The 12,130-nt window shown below is 35.4% G+C and overlaps 1 protein-coding gene across 1 annotated transcript in view; it reads left to right on the plus strand.

Moving 5' to 3' along the window:
• The window catches only part of Oatp30B (Organic anion transporting polypeptide 30B), a 492,924-nt gene that overhangs the window by 435,345 nt on the left and 45,449 nt on the right, over positions 1–12,130 (plus strand). The window contains exons 3-5 of the mRNA XM_069822443.1: positions 3,047–3,419; positions 7,331–7,436; positions 9,491–9,707. Coding sequence (XP_069678544.1) covers positions 3,115–3,419; positions 7,331–7,436; positions 9,491–9,707 — 628 coding nt within the window. The 5' untranslated portion in view covers positions 3,047–3,114. The remainder of the gene's footprint in view (positions 1–3,046; positions 3,420–7,330; positions 7,437–9,490; positions 9,708–12,130) is intronic.

A 12,130-nucleotide genomic window follows, 5' to 3' on the forward strand; every position in this document is an offset into this window, starting at 1 on the left:
AACCGGATAATAACTGGAGACGAAACTTGGTGTTTCCTTTACGATCCGCAACTGAAACGACAATCCGCCACCTGGAAAACGCCGTTATCACCACGACAGAAAAAACCGCGACAAGACAGGTCAAAACGCAAGGTGATGCTTGAACTGTTTTTTGATTCAAATGGAATTGTTCACATGGAATTCATCCCAGAAGGTGCAACTGTGAACAAAACCCGCTGCAAAGAGATCCTTGGCCGTTTACGAGATTCAATTCGCCGTAAGCGACCTGAGCTATGGCGTACAAAGAATTGGCTGTTGCTACATGACAACGCCCCTGCACATCGCTCTGTCCTTGTCCAAGAGGAACTTGCAAGACAACAGGTGACAGTTCTTCCACACCCTCCGTACTCACCTGATCTCGCACCATGCGATTTTTTCTCTTTCCTCGCATGAAAGCAACCCTATGTGGGCGTAGATTTCATTCTTCCGAAGAGGTCATGACTGCCACAAGAGAAGCCATACGGGACCTTCCTGCCAACATCTTTCAACGGTGCTTCCAGCAGCTATACCAACGTTGGCAAACGTGCATAACTGCCAACGGAGACTATTTTGAGGTAGGATGTGGTTCTGTTTAAATGTACGCCGTGTTATGCGGCTTCTTGTAATACATCCAGATTCTTGTGGGAGCCTACCCTCCAGGCGTCAAGTCTTAGAACTTAATGACTGTACCACGTATTCAGCAATGTTGTTCTGCCTGAAGATGTATCAACAATTTTCTTATTCATTAAGCTGTATTGCAAAAGATATTTCCGTATTTTTATCGTTCATGAAAAAAATGGAATGTACCCTTACTTAGTATACATTTAACAGTATGCACATTTCATACACATTACATAGTCAAACCTCAATATGTTTAGATACTCGCAGTGGAAGAAAAACTCTTGTCTGAAGAAGAGGAAGAGAATAATTGGTTTAATACTTTTGTAAAGTTCTGTGTTTTAAGATTACTACGACTGTTGTGACGGTCATGAGTGATAATTAAGCTGCGGATTTTTAGGCACTAAAAACAGTTTAAATAGGCAGGCAAAATAGGCATTTAAAAAGGCACTAACAATTTCTAATTCTTAATGGCTAACACGACCATAGCGTAGCATTATACACTAGTTTCTGTAGGAATGCCATTATGGCAGTGAATAACTAAATATTCCTCCAAATGTTGTAATGAGAACTGATGCCTGTTGTCTGTAAGAATGTTCTTAAATTGAGAGAAATTTCTCTCCACTTAACATGAAGTGATGGGGCAATACTTCAGGGATCCAATCCCAGCCGGGGACCAAACCAGTGGGAACGCAGTAATGTCAATGGCATTTCCAATCAGCAATAACACTTGCTCCCAACCAGGATTTATTTTAACAATTTTCAAATACTTATTTCTCATTGTTTCTCCCACACTGCTTGGTATTTCTTTAAGAATAGTTTCTACTTTCTTCATAACTTGCATAGCACTGTGGAGTGGAATACTTCTCGTTTCCAGTTTCGTTATGTTAGCAGGCAGCTTTCCAAAGTTTTCTTTGATGAAAGCAAGATCAGATTTAGCTTTGAGTTTGCCAGGATAATATTTGCTGCTGGATAAAAAAGAAACAAATTACAGATTTAAAAAATATCTTTAGAATAGTCAATAAATTCAAGTATAATATATAATACGGATATTTAGGCAACTTTTAGACATTTATAAGCAAATAGGCATTTATTAGTGAAATAGGGAATTATAGGCACTATAGAATTCGCATATAATACTCACAATGCCTTAAAATGGATATGTAACCTAAAATCTTAAAATAGGCATACAGGCATAAATCCGCAGCCTAGTGATAATAGTAATGACGACAGTGACGAACATAGTAATGATGAAAAGAAGTTGATGGAATAGTATTGTATTGTATTGTATTTATTAACATTCCTTGGTAGGCCTATTCATACATTGATTTACAGCTAGAATATGGAACAAGTCAAAAAACTTAATACTATTATAAAGTCTTAATTTATAGTCACAGTCTAGATGAAATATATACAGATGAGATTTACAATATAGTCTACTAGTACAACACAAAGTTTAGTATCAATTTCATGATGTGTTATTGAATGTCATGAATTCACCTACAGAATAGAAGGCGTGAGAAATTAGGTACTTCTTTAATTTGGCCCTAAATAATTTTATGTTTTGAGTTTTATTTTTTATATCGATAGGGAGGCTATTAAAAATTTTTACTGCCATATAACGCACTCCTTTTTGATAGCACGATAGACTTGCCGATGGAGTATTGAAGTCATTTTTTGGCGTGTATTTATGCTATGAACTATTGAATTAGTTACAAAGTTTTCACGATTACATACGAGGAATATTATTAATGAAAAGATATACTGACAAGCCATGGGCATTATTTGTAGTTTTTTTTAAATAGTCCTACACGATTCCCTAGATTTGGCATCTACTATTATTCTAACTACTCTTTTTTGTAATACAAATATACTGTTACTATGTGTGGAATTTCCCCAGAATATTATTCCAAAACTCATTACCGAGTGGAAGTATGCAAAGTATATTGTTTTTAAGGTATTGATATTTACTATCTTTTGCATAGATCTAATAGCAAAACAAGCTGAATTTAGTTTGGGGGTAATTTCTTTAATATGATTTTTCCAATTTAACGCATTATCGATTTTTAAGCCAAGAAATTTGGTTGTTGTTGTTTCTAATAGGCATCTATTGTTAATTATTGCGCTAGAAATTTGCGAGGTTGAATTTGCACAGGATTTAAATTGAATTATGTTAGTTTTGTTACAATTTGATACCAATTTATTGACTGAGAACCAGTCACATATTTTGAAGAGAATTTCCTCTGTTGAAGATTGGAATGTGTTGGAGATATTGGCTGTAGTGGTGTTGATGGTGGAGGAAAACATTCAAATCATACTCGGTTTAGAGTATTAGATATTTATTTCCACTCTGTTTATAACGTTGATCTTAATGTAGCCTAATGGGATTATTTTGCTTCTTGTGTTGCAGAGATCGGCAAGTATAATGCAGTGTGGCTGACACGAATGTAGACGGTTTGACACTAACAGACACTTCAAATGGCGGCTGGTGGTAGCAACAATGCCTGTGGAAGCGGCGGAGGCGGCAGTAGTGGAGGCGGTGCCACGACGAGCGCTGGCGGCTCCGGGGGGCACTCCCACGGCCACCGGCGCCAGGAATCCATGTACGCCATGACGGGACTGTACTCCGAGTCAACGCCCAACGAGGAGGACCTCAACGACTCCAACGCCACTGTTACAACGAACGTCAGCCTCAACACGACGGCGGGCTCGTCCACAGCTTGTTGCCACGACACTGTCGTCAAGTGCCACAGCAGGAACCCCTCTGCTGGCATTGTAGACAGGTGAGGAGCTGCTAATCATATACTTACTTACTTACTGGCTTTTTTACGGAAGTTCATTGCCGCCCTCACATAAGCCCGCCATTGGTCCCTATCCTGAGCAAGATTAATCCAGTCTCTACCATCATATCCCACCTCCCTCAAATCTATTTTAATATTATCCTCCCATCTACATCTCGGCCTCCCCAAAGGTCTTTTCCCCTATGGCGTCCCAACTAACACTCTACATGCATTTCTGGATTCGCCCATACGTGCTACATGCCCTGCCCATCTCAAACGTCTGGATTTAATGTTCCTAATTATGTCAGGTGAAGGATGCAATGCGTGCAGCTCTGCATTGTGTAACTTTCTCCATTCTCCTGTAACTTCATCCCTCTTAGCCCCAAATATTTTCCTAAGAACCTTTTTCTCAAAAACCCTCAATCTCTGTTCCTCTCTCAAAGTGAGAGTCCAAGTTTCACAGCCATACAGAACAACCGGTAATATAACTGTTTTATAAATTCTAACTTTCAGATTTTTTGACAGCAGACTAGATGACATACGCTTCTCAACCGAATAATAACAGGCATTTTCCATATTTATTCTGCGTTTAATTTCCTCCCGAGTGTCATTTATATTTGTTACTGTTGCTCCAAGATATTTGAATTTTTCCACCTCTTCGAAGGATAAATCTCCAATTTTTATATTTCCATTTCGTACAATATTCTGGTCACGAGACATAATCATATACTTTGTCTTTTCGGGATTTACTTCCAAACCGATCGCTTTACTTGCTTCAAGTATAATTTCCGTGTTTTCCCTAATCGTTTGTGTATTTTCTCCTAACATATTCACGTCATCCGCATAGACAAGAAGCTGATGTAACCAGTTCAATTCCAAACCCTCTGTGTTATCCTGAACTTTCCTAATTGCATATTCTAGAGCGAAGTTAAAAAGTAAAGGTGATAGTGCATCTCCCTGCTTTAGCCCGCAGTGAATTGGAAAAGCATCAGATAGAAACTGGCCTATACGGACTCTGCTGTAAGTTTCACTAAGACACATTTTAATTAATCGAACTAGTTTCTTGGGAATACCAAATTCAATAAGAATAGTATATAAAACTTCTCTCTTAACCGAGTCATACGCCTTTTTTAAATCTATGAATAACTGATGTACTGTACCCTTATACTGCCATTTTTTCTCCAATATCTGTCGAATATAACAAATTTGATCAATAGTCGATCTATTACGCCTGACATAATTAGGAACGTTAAATCCAGACGTTTGAGATGGGCAGGGCATGTAGCACGTATGGGCGAATCCAGAAATGCATATAGACTGTTAGTTGGGAGGCCGGAGGAACAAAAAAGATCTTTGGGGAGGCCGAGACGTAGATGGGAAGATAATATTAAAATGGATTTGAGAGAGGTGGGATATGATGATAGAGACTGGATTAATCTTGCTTAGGATAGGGATCAATGGCGGGCTCATGTGAGGGCGGCAATGAACCTCTGGGTTCCTTAAAAGCCAGTAAATAAATAAGTATTATTATTATTATTATTATTATTACTGTTTAATTTTATTATTATTGTTACTATTATAATATTGTTGTTTTATTAATTTTATTATTATTAGTAGTAGTGGTAGTGTTATTGTTATTATCATAGCCGTTATCTGTTGGGGCATAAAATAAATACCGGTATAATATTACACTTTTTTTTAAGTTTTGAATGTTTGTGAATAATTGTGAATGAAGCCATAACATAATTATTACAGTTTCATCATTCTTTTGCCACATACATGTAAGACAGTTTTCCCCATGCATTTCTCTCTTCTTTTTTTTTCGCACTGTCTTCAACTGTCACCTTTCTGTTAATGAGGTCATAAATAATTGAATAACAGCTGATTATGGTCTGTAAGCTTCTCACTGTAAGCCTACTTAGACTTGAAGTCTTCTTTGGTTTTATAGATTGAATTGAAATACACTTCCGATATATTAACTCGGTTTACCTTAAACGAAACATATACGATATAAATACGTAAAAATTATGATTTTATCTGAATGATGGGATCATGTTTGAGAGATAACCTACTTCAATGCCTATTAACCCAGAAACTTGTATGACATAGATTAACTTATAATATAGAACAGCACTTGCACAGTCGATAAAATTACACAATAGTTGCATGCTACAGCAAGCAGCAGGTTGAGTCATATCTTCACAAAATGTAAGAACGAACATTTCTGATTTTTTTTCCTTTACTGTTTTAAAAATAATTTCACATTTCATTGATTGAAGCCATAGGCTAATATCCTTCCTTTGCTTCTTTGCTTTTGAGAATACTTCCGTACTTAATAAGTCTTTTACCTTCCTTCGTTGAAAATGTACATATAATAAAATGTAATACAGTGAAACTTCCCTTAACGGACACTTCCCAATAGCGAACTCTTCTCAATAGTGGACATTTTAAAATTCCGCTGCAAAATAACATTGACCCTGATGATAAAATTCTTCCAAATAGCTGACATTCTCAATAACGGACGCGAACACTGAAATGTATCTTCCAACAACAATTAAAACTTCCAAATAACGGACAACGTGAAAGAAAAAAAAAAGAAAAAGACAGTTGTAAATTAAACGGAATTCTAAAGGAATTTAGAATTCTTTGTAACAATCATTATCGTTCATTTGAACGTTCCTGTACTTTATTGAAGGTAAGCAGCATAGTTGTTATACTGTTTTCGCTGTAAGAAAAATCCTAATGTAAACATAGGCACCTTGCTGTCATACCCGTGATTGGCTCCCAGTCGAAACACTCACATGGCGCAGGAAAATATAGTTCATATTTGGAAACCACAATCTTGTATTATTTGAAAACAAAAAATTGAATTCTAGTTGTTAAATACGATGAAACATTTAACTTCACTCATATATAAAATGCTATGTAAAAGAAAAGCTACTTTTATATTATGTTATTTACTATGAACGCGAATGAATACCAACAGTAATACCCAGGTACGGTAGTCTGTTCTTGTAACAAACTGGCGTCATTTGAGCTCGTAGTTGTTCACGTAAGCACGTGGTACTGAAGTATGGCTTCTGTACCCTCAACTGCCCATTGTGAAGACATAAGACTTAAAAATAATTTAATTGCAATAATTATAAAGTAAATGTCTCCTAAGCAAACGAATGCATAGTAGTGAGGTTAGGCCTACTTGACGAGTAACCGGAAATGTTTAACATGAAACAGAATGTACAACAGTAGGGGGGAACACGTACTGAAAATCTATGGCGCCAAACAGAGGCCAATGAAGCCTCATTTCAGTCACGTGCTATTGTTTACATTAGGATTTTTCTTACAGCGAAAAGATTATAGTTGTGATACTGTACGTGAGCAGTCCGTACTTTCTTAGTTTGTCAAGTTTCGTGTTCGGAAGTATAGTTACATTAAAAATGTCACAAAAAAGTAAACGTTTGTCACTAAAAGAGAAAGTGGATATTGTAAAGCATAGTGAGAAGGAGAAATTAAGTGTTCGTGAGCTGGCCACAAAGTTTAATGTGGGAAAAAGTCAGGTTAGTGAAATTTTGAAAAACAAGGCTGTTACTTTAAAATCATACACTGAGAATGAAATTCTAGATTTCTTTGTGTAAGGTGAAGTGGCACAGTGACTGATGTTTATTTCATTTATAAAACATTAACTGGTACGATTTCTCTCTGGATGAATACTGTAAGCAATCTCACAATCTCACTGTCTACTGTACTGTACTGTAAAATATAGTGTTGAATATGTATGAGAAATTTTAATGTACTGTATACATACTAACGATTTTCTAAATAGCGGACACTTCTAAATAACGGACATTTAATTTTTCCCCGGCGGTGTCCGCTATTGGGAAGTTTCACTGTATTGTAATTATATCTCTTGTTCACAGAAGTGATAAGGAAAGACCCCAGCCTGCCATATTATTTCAAGATTTCAAAGACTGTGGAATCCTTAATTGTAGGCCGCCCTTTCTACAACGCTTCGCTGGAATCAAGGTACGAGTTTTATAATTAACCATTACGACGGCGCCCATGAAATAAGGTTATTAAAATTCAGGTAATAAATATTAATTGAAAACGAACCTGAATTTAAATACTGATTTACAGCTTATAATCTTTGAGATTGTTTTCTGGAATATTGAACAGAATTATTGCTGTAATAAAATGGAGTGATTGATGATGTTACACCAGATAATTAGTCCAGTAAATAAAGTTATAAATTATGCATCTAGTCTTTCTACAAAGTAACGCAGTAAGGACGTTCTCAATGTGTAGGCTTAAAGTACATCTACCCTTGGGAAAAAAATTTGCAGTTTTTATCCAAATTTTAAAAACTTTTTTCCTGATTACCTGAAAGACAATTAAAGATTTTCACACAAAATAAACCCCTCAAATAGTTTTGGGAGGGCAGGGGGGGGGGCAATTTGTTTCAGTCCTTGGCCCACACTTTTTATGTTATAACCAAATTTCTTTTGTATTGTATTTATTAACATTCCATGGTATTCATACATTGCTTCACAGCTAGAATATGGAACAAGTCAAAAAACTTAATACTATTATAAAGTCTAATTTACAGTATAGTCACAGTCTAGTTTAAATATATATACAGAAGAAGTTTACAATATAGTCTATTAGTACAACACATAGTTTTAGTATCAATTTCATGAAGCGTTGTTGAATGTCATGAATTCACCTATAGAATAGAAGACGTGAGAAATTAAGTTCTTCTTTAATTTGGCCCTAAATAATCTTATGTTTTGAGTTTCATTTTTCATATAGATAGGGAGGCTATTAAAAATTTTTACTGCCATATAACGCACTCCTTTTTGATAGCACGATAGACTTGCCGATGGAGTATGAAAGTCATTTCTTTGACGTGTATTTATGCTATGAACTGTTGAATTAGTTACAAAGTTTTCACGATTACACACGAGGAAGATTATTAATAAAAAGATATACTGACAACCCATGGGCATTATTTGTAATTTTTTGAAAATAGTTCTACACGATTCGCTAGATTTGGTACCTACTATTATTCTAATTACTCTTTTTTATAGTAGGAATATACTGTTACTATGTGTGGAATTTCCCCAGAATATTATTCCAAAACTCATTACCGAGTGGAAGTATGCAAAGTATATTGTTTTTAAGGTATTGATATTTATTATCTTTTGCATAGATCTAATAGCAAAACATGCTAAATTTAGTTTGGGGGTATATTCTTTAATATGATTTTTCCAATTTAACACATTATCGATTTTTAAGCCAAGAAATTTGGTTGTTGTTTCTAATAGGGATCTGTTGTTAATTATTGCGCTTGAAATTTGCGAGGTTGAATTTGGACAGGATTTAAATTGAATTATGTTAGTTTTGTTACAATTTAATACTAATTTATTGACTGAGAACCAGTCACATACTTTGAGGCGAATTTCCTCTGTTGAAAATTGGAATGTGTTGGAGTTATTGGCTGTAATTACTATACTTGTGTCATGTGCAAATAATATGGGATGATCTACATATTTTATTAGGGGGACAAGATCATTTATGATCACTAGAAAAAGTAGGGGACCTAATATTGATCCTTGAGGAATTTCATTATTAATAGTTCTCCATGTCGAGATAGATTTTATAGTTGTATTGATTTCGACTTTGTTTCCTATCTATGAGATATGAGTGAAACCATGGTGTGCAACGCCTTTAATTCCGTAATAATCTAATTTGTCTAGCAGCATTTTATGATTTATACAGTCAAATGCTTTGGATAAATCACAGAAAATTCCTCCAACTTCTAATTTTTTATTAACTTCCTCCAGCATTTTTCGTGCCTTTATTTTTCCTAAGTCCAAACTGTTCTGGGACTAAAAATATGTTGTATCTTTCTAGATGATGATATAATCTTTTATACATTACTTTTTCAAAGATTTCGGAGAAGACTGGTAGAAGTGATATGAGTCCGTAATTTTCTGGAGACATTGTTTCATACTTTTTGAAGATAGGAATAACCACTGAATATTTAGTGTAGTATCTATTGTAATGATTTTCTGTTGCAGGTTTTTGTACTTTTACTGTCCTTCCTGGTGACACTTCAGCAAGCTTTAAGTTCTGGGTACATCAACTCAGTTATTACAACTATTGAGAAGAGGTTTGAGATCCCATCGAGTCTTTCTGGTCTCATCGCCTCTTCCTACGAGATTGGAAATGTTATCACTGTCATCTTTGTTAGTTATCTTGGCAGTAGAAGACATATTCCTGTGTGGATAGCTGTTGGTAAGCATAATTTTTTTATTATAAGGTTTTACAATGTCCTAGGACATCTTCCTGTACACATTTTCAGGATTCTATAGTCTTTGTCCATTCTTCTCTATTTTCCCATGTCCCATTTTCCAATCGCCTTTCTGTCATTGTTCTATTTCTTGTGTCCATGTCAATTTTGGTCGTCTCCTCTTCCTTTTTCCCTTTGGAATCCATTCATACAACTTCTTCGGCAATCTGTCTTCTCTCATTTTAATAAATGTGAAATAACATGGAAGGAATGTACTGGGTGTTCATTTCAAAGTGTGTCATGACGTCACTATTGTGAGTCAGCGATTTGAAGCGAGTTTCAGCTTTTTTGTCAGAGAAGATGCCTATTATCCAAGGCGTTCAATCTGAACTTGAGAATGTGTATGGTATAACATGAACGTCGTACCAACAGATGGCGGTCTGTACTGTCTGTGTGCTGCCATAACCTCTTTCGAACTGTGTTTTGCGCGGGCAAGTCGTATGCAGGGTATTTGTTATCATCGGTTGCGTACTGCAACATTCCACAACATGAGTGCTCCGTGTCCATGTTGACTGTCCAAGTTAATGTCAACAAATACTGTACGTAAGTAATCGTCTTAACCCTCTCGCCATATCCCGACAGTAAGGAAGAAACTCACCTCAGTACGTGTTTCCATACAGTTCACATTCCTGCCACTACTGGCGTTACCGTACATTTCGGTACGTACTCTTCAGAATGAACGCCATACTTGCTAGGAAACTTCTCTGGCACATAGGTAATACGTCTCTGCGGAAGTGTAGGAAGATTGAATTCTCTAGGCTCATCGACTAGCCACATGACGGCATACAGCGAGCCATGACACACTTTGAACTGAACAAGCAGTATTGCAAGTTCTCAAAATTTAATTTCATCAAGAAAAAAATGTTTTAAGTCCACTTAATTTAAACAATTAGAAAGGTGTACCTCCTCCTTAAAATCGCAACCCCTATTTAGTTTAGATAAAAACATAAGAGTAGGTACTATGGAATGAAAATCTGAATATTATATTAAATTAAATACAGTTAGTTTAGGTAACACCAGGAAAAAACTTAACATGTCGAGGCTTGCCTTGAGGAAAAGGCATCAGAGTTCTAATGTAAAATTTAATGCCAATAAATTTTGACGGAAAATATACCCCGTTAGAGTGTGCCTAAATTATTTTTATTCTGATCTGTACATTAATTTGATACAGTAAAACAGAAAGTTTTAACGTAACATAATCCAAAAGCGGAAGAAGCAATGGTGCATTGTTAAGAAGAGAAGTTTTCTTTTTTTCCTTCTGAAGACGAAGATAAAGTCAATCTTCAAAATATTGTGAATTCCTTATTCTTAAACAGCAGTGGAAAACGTCCAGTCTAGTACCTCCTCTTTTTAAGAGAAACAGAGATAGTTTATAATTATACAGGTGTTCCTACGATACAATTATTTTTCATTTAAAAAAACAAAACCACGTCGCGTAGCAATTTTTTTGGAGTAACCACTGCCTGCTGGATCGCATCTTATCGATAGGATGTGATCCAGCAGGCAGTGGGAGTAACATTTCAAGGCTCAAAGCTGGTAGGAATTCTAGCTTCTTTGCATCTTATATATTATTGACGTGTTACACAGACATGTATTTGTGGGCGTGCTTGACGACAGGAAATCAATAATATTTCTTTTGTTACTCTTCACATGTTCACTTATCACTAGAGAACGGTTTTTAAGTGCTAAAAAGAGAGATTTAGGACTTTATAAAATTCAATTTAGGACTTTTAGGAGTTTATGTAAAATTAACAGTTAATAATTTTAGGAATATGTATGATAAGAACTTTCTTGTGTTAAATATTTTAACGTACCTTGTTAACACAAGAAAGTTCTTATCATACATATTCCGAAGTGATACAGTGTTAAAAGTTGTGTAAGATGTATAATAATTTTAATTTTAGTAAATATTCCATTTCAGTTGGAATTTATGTAACAAAGAGCTGATATTGACAATGAGTGCTACTTAACCTAAGACTCAAATTCTATCAGTGAAAGAGACTGATTGCTGATTGGCCAGTTTCATTTCTCATAACTAATTTGTAAGCTTTCGCCTAAACTCTTTTATATTAGGGTGGACTTTTCCAAACGAACTAAAGTTTCAGGAAATTAGATGAAATCTTCTTCCCTTCTCTTCTAAGACCAATATGGAATGAACTTGCCAGATCAGTGTTTGTCTGTAATAGAACTTTTTTTTTTTTTTTTTTTTTTTTACATTTTAAATAACATTTTTGTACCCATAGTTTTTTGAGCATTTTTACATTTTAGTATCGGTATTTTTATTTTCAATATACGTTACGCAAAATGCTAAAAAGATGCAGTTTCTAGGCATTTATGGGACTTTATGGTTCATTTAGGCGTTTTAAGT

The sequence above is a fragment of the Periplaneta americana genome, chromosome 3, assembly GCF_040183065.1.
Source record: "Periplaneta americana isolate PAMFEO1 chromosome 3, P.americana_PAMFEO1_priV1, whole genome shotgun sequence".
NCBI lineage: Eukaryota > Metazoa > Arthropoda > Insecta > Blattodea > Blattidae > Periplaneta > Periplaneta americana.